Source organism: Gossypium hirsutum, chromosome D07 (assembly GCF_007990345.1).
Source record: "Gossypium hirsutum isolate 1008001.06 chromosome D07, Gossypium_hirsutum_v2.1, whole genome shotgun sequence".
NCBI lineage: Eukaryota > Viridiplantae > Streptophyta > Magnoliopsida > Malvales > Malvaceae > Gossypium > Gossypium hirsutum.
The window spans coordinates 21,357,732-21,370,381 of NC_053443.1; the positions used below are offsets into that span (position 1 = coordinate 21,357,732).

The window sequence follows — 12,650 nt, forward strand, 5'->3', positions numbered from 1 at the left end:
CATCTGACTTAAAGCAATTGAATATCCTTTTTAAACCTCACCGCGCAAGTTTTGAAAATCAAAAGACAAACTTATTCTCGAGGACTAAAAATGCCGTGCCCTAATGTATTGGGTGTGTCATTTTATTACTCTAAGATAAGGAGGTCTTTGGTATCCGCATCGATTTATCCACGCATCTTTTATAAAATTAACATTAATAAAAAAGGGAAGGATCGTATTTTAAAATCTCTTCAAATTCTCAACATTAAAACATTAAACAATCAACTCGGTACCAATTTTGGGCGTTACGAGGGTGCTAACCCTTCCTAGTATGTAACCGACTCCCGAACCTTTTTCTCAAAATTTGTAGACCTAAAACCGTTTTCAAGGTGACCCGATCACACTTCTTTAAAAGATCGATGGCGACTCCAATTTTCATTTTTTTAAAGTCGACAACAAACTTTTTTTTTGTTTTTCTAGTAATGGTTTCGACAATTACCATAATAAAAAAATTTCTAATCGTAATCAAAGTATTTGTACAATATTAAAAATAGGGTAAACTATTAAAATTGTCACTTTTATTTATCTCGGGTTACATTTTAGTCACTTACGTTAACGTGTTGTAACATTTTAGTCACCGAGCTATTAATTGCCGTTAACGGTGTAACGGTAAGATGATGTGGCACATTAAATCATCATTTCAAACAAAAAAATAGGTTAAATTATACAATTAGTCCCCATATTTTTTCATTTTGAGCAATGTAATTTTTCTATATTCTTCTAACTTTCTTTCTTTTTTCTTTATTTTCCATTCTCTTCTGTTTCTCCCTCTGTTTTCCTCCTTTCTCCATTTTTTTTAACATAGTTTTTCTATGTTTTTCATTTCTTAAAACTTTTTTTATGTTTATGAAAAAAGAAAAGGAGAAAGCCGAAACCAAAATAAAACTTGTTTTGCATATTCTCACCTCACAATTATAAACCCTCATCGTCCATCACCGCTTTAACGAACCAATTTGGATCTCTCAATGACCTAGTCTACAAGCTCACCTCACTCGAATACCTCACCAGTAGTGACTTATGGCAGTCCACCCTCAACAAACTTTCCCAAGCTCATTCCCTTAACCTCCTAACCAACCCCAATGATCATCTTATCTACCTTACCTACAACAATCTCACCCTCTCAAAACTACGATGTTTCACGAATTATTCAAACGAGCTTTACACTCTCAATGACTAAAACGACCGCCATACGAAACTTACGCTCAATTTTATCCAAACAAGTTTGGTTCCATGCTCCCTTTCTCTCTTCGGTTTATCCATGCTAGATTTCCAATCAAGCTTGCTTGGGAATATCCAAGAAGGTTTAGATCAATGTTATCGTTTGTTTAATTTTATTCGTTAAAAAATAAAAGAAAAGGAAATGAATAATCTACATGTTTCTGTAAAAGTTTGGAAACGGAAAAAAAATTGTTTTGAATATAAATAATTCAATTTAGATTTAGATTTGATTAAGCATATGATTTTTTATATTGATTAGTCAGATCCAATTTTAGTTTCAAAATTAGGTTATATTCAAATCGATATTGGATTAAGAATGATTGATATTCGATTTTTGAGTGAAATTCAATTTCGGAATCAAGTAAAAGAAACAATGACTTGGTTTGTTTGGTGGGCAAATATTATGTTTTTGTAGTGAAGAATATGAGAAGAGAGAAAAATAAAAGGGAAGAAGAAAAGGAAAATAAAGAAATAAAAAGAAAAATTAAATTGTTTACAAAAATAAAAGTATAGGGATTAGTTTTAACAAATGGAAAACATAGAAAAACTACATTAAAAGAAATGGAGAAGGAAGGAAAATAGAGGGAGAAGGAGGAGAGAATGGAAAATAAATAAAAAATAGGAAAGTTCAAAGAACATAAAAGAAAAAAAATTAAATTGCTCAAAATGAAAAAATATAGGGATCAATTGTATAATTTAACCTAAAATTTTAGTTTGAAATGATGATTTAACATGCCACGTCAGCTTGCCGTTACACCGTTAACGATAATTAACGTTTAGTGACTAAAATGTAACATTTCAAACATAAGTGAGTAAAATGTAACCTGAGACAAATAAAAGTGACTATTTTAAAAATTTACCCTTAAAAATAGGAATGTTTGTAAATTAATATTATCTGCTCTTACTTTTTTCTTTTTTTTTATTAATGCTCTTACTTTTCATTAATGTACAAATAATAGATGAGTGTGATAAATCTTAGAGATAAATTGTAAAATTACACATAAACTTTGGTTAATGTGTAATGTTATATATGAACTTTGATTTTATGTAATTTTATACATAAATTTTAATTGAACTCAAATTTTACAAACCACAAACACAATTATTGATATTATGTCATTTTACATACATAAATAATTATATTTTTAGTATAAAAATAAATTGATGTATTTATTTCTTTAAAAATATATAACTGAATTAAAATAAAAGATTCATGAATACATTTGAATCACAATCAAAATTTTTTGCGTATAATAGCACCAAATTAAGGTTCAAATATAAAATTGCATATTGAATAAAGTGTAGTTTTGAGATTCCTAAATTTTATGATCAAATAAATTCATTTAACCATACTTTTAAATAAAAAATAGAATTTTTATTTAAAAATATGATAAATTTATAAACGATAAAATATATTTAAAATGATAAAATTATTTATATAATAAATAATGAAATATATTTTCATTAATTCAAAATTTTTTTTCTAAACTCGCGATCGATTACGAATTTAATAAAAGAAAAACACATATTAAAACCATAATAAAAGAAAAAAATATCTATGACATATACAATATTAAAAATTCTATTTAGTTTTGAACTTGTTTGAAAAATATAAATTATTAATTCATATATTAATTTTACCTTCATTTTGTGATAAAAATCTCCCATTCTTAAAGATTAAAAAGAAGCAATAAATGGAAATTACTTAATAAGTGAAATTGAGTAGTATTTCCAAACCACCATTATTTTTTGATTGATTGTCCCATACCTAATGCCACTTCTAATTTTTCTTTCACAAAAAGTTAGTGTTTTTTAGCATTCAATACAGGTGAAAGAAAAGATAAAGAAGGGGATAACCGGTGATGCTAGCCAAATTTAAAAGCTTAACTTCCTTTTGCTTTTTCTAAAATATTTTCTTTATTTTCATTTTTTTTAAATTGGAAAATATGATAGAAATAATAAATTCTATTTTTTATTTTCATTTTTAATGTTATGTTTGGTTTAAATCCTATATTTTATATAAAAAATAAAAATAAAAACACCATTATTGTAATATCTGTTTAAAAAAATGATATTTTAGTCTTTTCCTAATTAAGTATAACTCAATAAATAATATAAATATAACAAAAAAAGAATCGTTTACTTCACTTTATTGAAATTTATTAGTATGTTACAAATTTCATTAATTGTTAAAAGTATATTCTATTTACGTAAATGATAAACTTTATCTAACTAAATAATATTTTTGTATTTTATATAATATATTGTTTGTAGAATTATACTAATTTTTTATCATAAAATTAAACTAATTTTTTACTTGTGTAATTTAGGTGTATTTTAAATTTGTATAATAATACATTTTGCTATAATTTTTATTCAACATTTTTTATTGAACCAAATATAAAAAACATATTAATTTAATAATTAAATAACATATAATAAATAATTAAACATTTTGTTTGAAACTAATTAATAATAATACATGAGATATGTACGATATTAAAATGAAAAAACATAAATTAAATTGTGAGCAAAACAAAATTTAAACATGTATAAAATTGATGGAAGTAATAAAGTATGCATAATAAAATTAAAATGTATAAATAAGACTAGAATGAAGCTTTGATTAAGTGGTCAAATTAATATTTTATTAATGCAAAGGGTATGAGCTTAAATCCTACCACATGTAAATTTTTTATTGTTTTAATTTCGGTCACTCACATCAACAACTCTAATGAAAATATAATGCAGAATTATTTCTAAAATTTTGATTTTTCACATCATTTAAATAAAATAAAATTATCATTTTTATTAAAAAAAAAGGTTTAACCTTAATTTTTTTTAAAAAAATGTTTTTCTTTTTACATTCCCAATTTTTCATCACCCCAAGAAAAAGAATTCCAAATCCATAGATTTAATTTGTTTTAATAAATTTGGCTACTACTATTGTTTTATTTTATTCTCTTTCAAGTTTCAATCTTGTTTAATTTGTAAACTTGTTGAAAAATATTCTCTTTCAAGCACAAAATAAACTGTCGTTTTTTGTTTGCAAAGAGATTGATTCCCTTTTCTAAAACACCACCCTACTTCTTCCCTTCCCCTAATTCTTCTTTGTTCTTCAACTCCATATTTCCTTCAAAACTCATTTCCTATTCTCAATAAAGTTTTGATCTTTATTCCCTTTATTCCCCAATCAAAATTTTGGGTTTCTTTAAACATTTGTTGTTGGAGAAAGAAATGAGTTTAAGAAATTGAATATGAAACTCTTACAAAAATAAGTTGGAGAGAATCCAAAATTTCAATTACAAATCTCTCAGGGATTTTCTTTTTATTTAAAGCTAAAACAAAAATCGATGGAAGAGGAAGAGAAATCAAGAAATATTGTTTAAAATAAAAGGAATGCTTCTCTTGGGCTAATCTGAATTTGTAAAGTTTGTTTGTCGTGTTTGAGGTCGTTATTTATTAGTTCATCCTATTGTTCTTTTTGATTTTTTTTTTTGAAATTCTAAGTTAAAATTTGAGGAAGAAGATGACATTTGGATTTCTAGGGTACTTCAACTATTTAATTATTGTTTTCCTTTTATTTTGATTAATAATTAGTATCGAGGAAATTATATTTTAATCCTTTAAAGTGAAATGAAACACTTATGACATGGTAAATTGTCACATGTGGTATCCAATGATTGGTCCACGTGTAAAAAAAAAACGTTGTGTCAGATTTTTGTTAGAGCTTTTAATAGAAATGACCAAAATGAACAAACTATTTAACAGAGGTGTCTAAATTGCAAACTTTTTATTTTAAATACCTAAAATGATAATCTTTTATAGTTGATTACCTTAAAAAATCTATAAGTACTTGTATTAATACATTTCTAGAATAAATGTATATATTTAAAAAAAAAGAGATTTTTTTAAAGATATAATGATTTATTTGGCCTCAACTTTATAAAAAAAAAGTCTTTTTAGTTTTTCGTTTAATTTGTCCGTCTCTTTCAATCATTAAATTTGTATTATTTGTCAAATCGTCTCAAATGGCTTTGTTGATGTGACAGTCTACATATATGCCACATTAACATTTAATTATTTTACTCTTTTTAATAATTTTAAAGTTTTTTAAAAAATAATTAATTTGGATTTGACGAAAAAATAAAATCCTTTTCTAAACAAATTACGTATGGATTCCAGATGTTGGGTGTGAACTTTAACACTACACCATTTAGAATTAGTATAAAAATAATCATTTTTCTTTGTTAGTCGGATAACAGATTAACTTTTTTTTAAGAATAACGAATTAACATTTTTAAATGTGGCATGCATAAAACATAAGATTTCCACGCTACCAAATATATTCTATATTTAACTCTGGTTAAAAATAAAAAAAAATTAATATTAGAATCATACATTTGACTACGGCCAACAATCACCGAAAGCAGAAAGCATAGCTTTTTATCACTCAAAATTTAAATTAGTCCGTTTAATTATTCCTAAAATAGTGAGTGACAAGTTGAAGCTCACGTCAGCTGACCTGGCATTGGAAGATAGCTTCAAAAACAGGACTTTTTATTTTCTCTAACAACTTCTCTTTTTCTTTTTTTTTATAATTCAATCCAATAAAAAAATGACACGTAACCCAACTCGGTGGGCTTTGAACACCTCCCACTTCAAAATTCAACCCTGGTGGAATTGGAAATCAAGTCTGGCTAGCTCAGTGTAGAAAGAGCAAGAAAAAGGAAAACAAAAATCAAATGTACTAATAGTAATAACGTAAAAAAAAAGAAGCTTGAAAAATAATTTCAAATACAATCCAAGGCAACTACCGATAAAGTCAAGACTGTTTTTTCCCTTTTATTGTTTCACTTAACCTAAGCACCTTTCGCCGGCTTCACCGTCTCAGATCTTCACCTCAACTAATAGGCAGAGTCTCTTTTTGAACTGATTGCTTCACTTCATCGTCCCCAAATTTCAGGTGGTATTTCCATTATACGGATGTGTATATATATTATTTTCGTTTGGATGCTTTTGATTGACATGCAAACGGGTCAAAGTAATTAGGTGATTTTCGGTACTCACGAAACTGTTTGATTTTTTAAAACTGTGATAAAAAAAAAAAAAAGGTTGTTGAATGCTGTGTTTGACTGGCCTTTTATGCATAACCTTATAAGCTATACATTTGGTGAGTGGTTGATCTGTTTGATAGAGTGATTTAACTTGGATATCTGTGCTTCGTTTTACTGGGGGGAGTTTATTGAATAGAATTTCTCATAATATATCGATTTTAAGTAGTAGGGGAACTTTTAGGTATTTAAAGCGGGTGAAATTGTAGATTTGGGTATTTTCGTTTTATGAAAAGTTGTTGTGGCTGAAAGCCTTACCAAACTTTGTTTCCAATGATTTCAAGTTGATTGTGAGCAATACTGCCCTGTGGTTTCTTTTGATGTTTGCGCATGCCAGGCTGCATTTTGATAACCCAATGAAAGTTTAACTCAACTCACCTCTCATTTCATAGGATATTATGTGTGAGAATGAAATGCCGCAATTTCATGAGTTTATGGAATTGATCTCATATGCATACCTGGAATAGTTTTTTTTTTTTAAATTTCCTTTCATTTCTTTCTGCTCTTATGCAAAAGAAATAGGAGTCTGCTTTATAGCATGTTATTTGATTCAAGGACAAATATTATAACAAGATATGTTATCTGGTTTGCCAGACTAAAGAAATGCTCCACATGGACACAATGAAAAGACTTCCTGTTCTGTAATATCTGGACTTCAAACTAGTAGATTGTGAAAAAACTAAATGCATTTTACTTCTGCAGTTTTTCCTGGAAATTGCTTTCATCTATCTAACCTAATATTTGTGCTCTGCGCATTTGCATTTTGTTTGTTTTGTGGTTTCTATACAAGAAATCTGTTTTTTCTTTGGGTTAACAAAAAATGTGTTCTTCTTTTTTGATATTTGTACTCACAGATATTCTTCCTTGAATTCCTAGATTTGGATCTTGCAAATTAGAGATAATTCGCAAGAGGAACTATGAGTTGCTTTGGCTGTTGTGAAGAGGATGACATCCACAGAGCCGCTGATAATGGAGGCCAATACGTTGTTAAACATTCAGCAGGTAATCCTGTGGTTGAAATTCACATCAAGGCTGATAATATGCGACTTATGTATTTCTGCATCATCAATATAGTGAACTAGTTAAATGAATCATGATAAGTAAGATGGTATAAGCTCCTTTGATGCTTATGCCCATCGTTAGTCGGAGTTTAGTTTTAAATTGTTCCTTAGTTCCATTATACTTTTAGATTGGTATTTGCAGGATATATATATATGTTATTAATTTTCCTGCCTAATTTATTTTTCTACTTGTTACATGTTTATTCATATAGTTTTCTTTTGCATTTTATGGTTCCCTATGCTTTGTTTTGGCTGTACTAAATCCACTGCTGTAATCTGGGTTGATTTTGACCAATTAGGAAACGATGGAGGTTACCAGACTTCTGAAATTGCATCAAAGAGTGCTCAAACTGTGAAGGTTCAGCCTATTGAAGTCCCTGCTATTCCAGCTGATGAATTGAAAGAAATCACAGATAACTATGGTACAAATTCTTTAATTGGAGAAGGTTCCTATGGAAGAGTTTATTATGGGGTCCTTAAAAGTGGGCAGCATGCAGCAATCAAAAAGTTAGATGCCAGCAAGCAACCTGATGATGAGTTTTTGTCCCAGGTTCAATTCTCAGCTATAATTTATTGCATTACTCTGCATCTTGATATTATTTTTAGAGTTTCAGATTTATATCCATTGATGCATGGTTTTCAGGTTTCTATGGTATCAAGGTTGAAACATGAAAACTTTGTTCAATTGCTTGGTTACTGTGTTGATGGCAGCTCCCGTATACTTGCCTATGAGTTTGCATCAAATGGATCACTGCATGATATTCTCCATGGTATGTCTGATGATAGCTTGATTTGTTGCGCCAGTTGCACAATGTTGAAAACCATCATGCGCATTGATGCTTGAAGCATGGATCTATTTGTAATGCTATTATAGAATTTAATTGAAGTTTCTCATTCTTTTGGAAAGAAAGTATCTGGTTGCTATATTTGCATGTGATGCTGTTAATATTGCAACATTGTCATTCCTTTAATGCAGGGAGAAAAGGTGTTAAGGGAGCTCAGCCTGGCCCTGTTCTGACATGGGCCCAGAGAGTAAAAATTGCTGTAGGAGCTGCAAGAGGGCTTGAATACTTGCACGAGAAGGCTGATCCTCACATCATTCATCGTGACATTAAGTCCAGCAACGTGCTAATATTTGACGATGATGTGGCAAAGATTGCTGACTTTGATTTATCAAATCAGGCTCCTGATATGGCAGCTCGTCTTCATTCCACTCGTGTACTTGGAACTTTTGGTTATCATGCTCCTGAGTAAGTAATTGTGGATTATTTTCATACTATCATCTATTATATTTACCTTTTCAAATCTCTTTTGGTTTTTGATAACACGCGGCTTAAGACAAACTTAGCTGGTGAACATCATATAACATGATATTTCACAAAGCAATCATGAATTGCTCTTTGGATCTAAAGTAGCTTAATTTCTCATTTGATTAGTAAAATATTTCATGGAACAAGCATAAGTTTAATATCCCAACTCTCCTTTCTATGTAGCTTGATTTCAGATTGAATGCCTTGAACATGACTGTTCTGTACTTGTGGTTGGCAGATATGCAATGACGGGTCAATTAAATGCCAAGAGCGATGTATACAGCTTTGGTGTTGTGCTGCTTGAGCTTCTAACTGGGAGAAAACCTGTTGATCATACTTTACCCCGTGGGCAGCAAAGTCTTGTGACATGGGTGCTTTTTCTGCTAATTATTTTCTAACATCCAGCCCGTGTTTCATTTTCAAACTTTTTAGACATGATGACTAATAGGAGTTTTCAATTGTGTTAGGCTACACCAAGGCTTAGTGAAGACAAGGTCAGGCAGTGTGTTGATCAAAGACTAGGGGGAGATTATCCTTCCAAGGCTGTCGCTAAGGTATAATTATGTTTGGCTGCACCTGGTGTTATCATTTTATTAGCATATTTTCTCTGTAACATTTCTTCTGTAAAGTTTTCAGGTATGCTTATTTATGGATTCAAATACATTTTAATATGGTATTCTTGTTTCCTAGAAAAGAAGAGTTTGCACCCACTGAATGTTAAATGTTATCTGTTCCTAAAACATTTTATTTTATTTTTGATTGCAGATGGCTGCTGTTGCTGCATTGTGCGTGCAATATGAAGCTGATTTTCGGCCAAATATGAGCATCGTTGTCAAAGCTCTTCAGCCGCTGCTAAATGCTCGGCCCGGACCTGTTGAAACACCAAGCACATAATTTTATACGTCACACGCACAGACACTCTCTCACCCTTTGTATCTCTATAGCCTGTGCGTGCAGTAGTGTTCACACGCAGCATCCAAAATATACAATGAGGGGACAATTAGAAGGTGGTGATAATTTGTTGAAAATTCCAAATGCATCCATTATACACTGTATTCGATTTGTTCATAATGTGAGTTATTCGTTGTTTTTTTCCCTTGAATATATGTTCATGGTATTCCAACTTGTATCCTTTTTGTAAATTTTTTCTTAACCTTTATTCATTTCATGATTGGTGTTTTTTTTTTTCCTTTTCTACAAATGGTTTATGCTGAAATAAAATATGCCATATGGGCTATAGAAATATCTTGATCATGTGGGTTGTTGAAAACTTTGTGCATTTGTCAGTACATGAGGAAAGGAATGGGAAATAGTTAAAACGCGTATGGTTGGTGTTTTGGTTATGCGATGAATGATGAGGTTAACTTTACAGATGGAAAGGGTGGATATTGACAAACTCAAATGCCTCAAAATAATAGTGGGATTCGTTTGCTTTCGGCCTGTTTGATGTCACCAGTTGGACGATATCATCATACCATATTAAATTATAACGTAATAATAAAACAAGTATGAATAAAAATATTCAAATATCATGTAATAATAAAACAAAAGGATATATAAAAGAATACATCTAAGGGTTTCTCTCAATGATGTCACACTTTTTTCTTTTTATCTTTCTAAGAGAAATGGTAAAGTTTTAATTTTGTTCCTTCTACTATATCCATTTTTAAGATTTTTTTTAATTTTATAATGATATTAGCTGGTCCAAATATTTAACATCCTTACTATTTCATTTAAAATGATTATGTAAATTTCTCTTAAAAAATAATAAAAACCTATTTCGGCATATAGACACTTCTTTGCTGCAAGATTTGGAGATCCAATTCCTTATTGCTTCTTTGTCCCTATTGGATCTAATACTTTAAATGTAGTATATTTGTTTTGTATACTTGTATTTTTTGAATAAATTGGTTTAGTAAAATATCCATTGATTACATTAATTTTTTTTGTATATTGTCCACAATGTTTTTGCACGCAAAGCAAAATGGAAGTAAATACCAGCTCATTGGTTATCTAACGTTTAACTAATGATAAGCGATATAACATGGTCAGATCATAATACAGAAACACAACTTGTATTAGTAGATAAACCTAAACATGTCCTTAGTGTAATAAAAAATAAGCAAACTAATTAAAAGACTAATATGTCATTTATTAAATCCAATTGGGGAGATGTTTTGTCTTAAGCATCAGAGTGGATGACTTCTAGAAGATAAATACATAGATATGACAGACTACACTGACACTACATCAGAAAAGACCCAAGCATAATAAATCCTATATCCATTTAAGGATTTATTCACTTGTGATGTTCATAGAGTGACATACCTCAATCTCAACTGGATGATGGATTATGTACATATGTCTCGTATACTTTAATGTAAGTAAAAGCCTTAATTCAATTAGGTAAGGAACCAAAAGCTGGTGCGTTGGGTATATGACTTTTACAGTAATAGCATAATTCACAATAGTAGAATTCATAGCCCAACTAATGGGTAAATGATATTCTCTCATCGACATTACATGATAAATGAAAAGTAAACGTGGCCATGGGTAATTTGTCTTTTATGATAAATGACTTGATTATTATTTTATAGTAATTAACTTTTCATAAATGAATATGTAACGGTTACCATGAGATAAAATATGATCATATTGGGAGAACAAATTTATCCCAAAGAGATTAAGAATATCCTATGAGGGTAAACACACTTATGATATGGTCATTGGATGAACACTTATTAAGTAGCTTTTGTAATGGTATGTAACTAGGGAGAGCTCAATCACAATTCTATAGTGGAATCATTTTGTGACTAAATAAGTTTATAATTAATAGACGAAAAGCTGGAACTTAATTATAAATTATTTGAGCCCTAATTATACATGTTTAACTAATCTCATTCTCAAGTATATCAAATTCATTTCTTTATATCATTTAATGTTTCATATTCAAATTCCATCATTATTACATATCATAGCAAACATTTTAGCAACTATTAACCAAATGCAGACTCAAGAGCGGATACACAAATTACTATATCAATATATGCTCACAAGCCCCTGGGGCTTTGGAGCTAATGATACGTTCCCACGAACCCCCAGGGCTCTAGAGAACTATTTGATGAAATGCACCCAGTGCTAAAGTGGTACGTTTTTACCCCAGGGTTCTAAAGAACTACTGAATGTTATGTGCCTAACGCTAAAGATAACTCCAATATAACGGATCCTATAGCATACCAACTATGCTTGTAACTCTATCCGAAATCGTTTAATAGGATATTTATAATATCATTAAACATAAGTATATATATCATTCATTCCTTTTATTATATTTTCATAATCATAACATGTCACAAGTATGACACACATATATATATTAACATAACAATGCCATTAAGGTTACAAGTTTAACATACATTCTATGAGATCAAGCATTAATATAATTCCATTCCACTTAACTATTTAATAAGTTATGAATTGAAAGCAAATTATGACAGCACAAACTAAATTCATCATTCGATGCCTATTTTCACCTTTTTGCCTTAATGTTTTGGCCTCATCTTTAGCTTTGATCAATAAATCTGAAATGGAAATGAAGCTAGTAACCTACTCAAATATACAATTTGATTGAAACAAATCATAAACATATTTTCTGAACTTAACCTTTTTGTACTCAAATGTCCAATTTTCGTATAACTCAAAAATATCTCGTTCAAATATAAATCTCACTTTACACATAAACTCTAAGGACCTTAAACTATCAATAACATCATTATTTCCGAAGGTTCTCATCTCTTTCTCTCAAGCTCCAAAGAATTCATCAATGGCCACATTAGTTATACTTAATCAACTTTTGTGCTTGCACAACCCATTAGCTTTTAAACTTATCTCCACCATGATTCCAACTT

At 29.7% G+C, this 12,650-nt stretch overlaps 1 protein-coding gene across 4 annotated transcripts; it reads left to right on the top strand.

The window, feature by feature from the left end:
* Positions 1-5,936: 5,936 nt before the first annotated feature.
* LOC107954390 (pto-interacting protein 1) lies at positions 5,937-9,838 on the top strand. Of its 4 annotated transcripts, none has more exons than XM_016889932.2 (8): positions 5,937-6,223; positions 7,248-7,373; positions 7,732-7,982; positions 8,076-8,202; positions 8,409-8,682; positions 8,981-9,113; positions 9,210-9,296; positions 9,508-9,838. In XM_016889932.2, exons 2-8 carry the CDS (start codon positions 7,289-7,291, stop codon positions 9,634-9,636), a joined length of 1,086 nt encoding a protein of 361 aa, XP_016745421.1. In that variant the 5' UTR covers positions 5,937-6,223; positions 7,248-7,288; the 3' UTR covers positions 9,637-9,838. The 4 variants fall into 4 exon arrangements, with proteins under 4 accessions (XP_016745421.1, XP_040952603.1, XP_016745422.1 ...); XM_041096669.1 differs by having other exon boundaries at positions 5,955-6,309; XM_016889933.2 differs by having other exon boundaries at positions 5,955-6,223; positions 7,226-7,373.
* Positions 9,839-12,650: the final 2,812 nt, after the last annotated feature.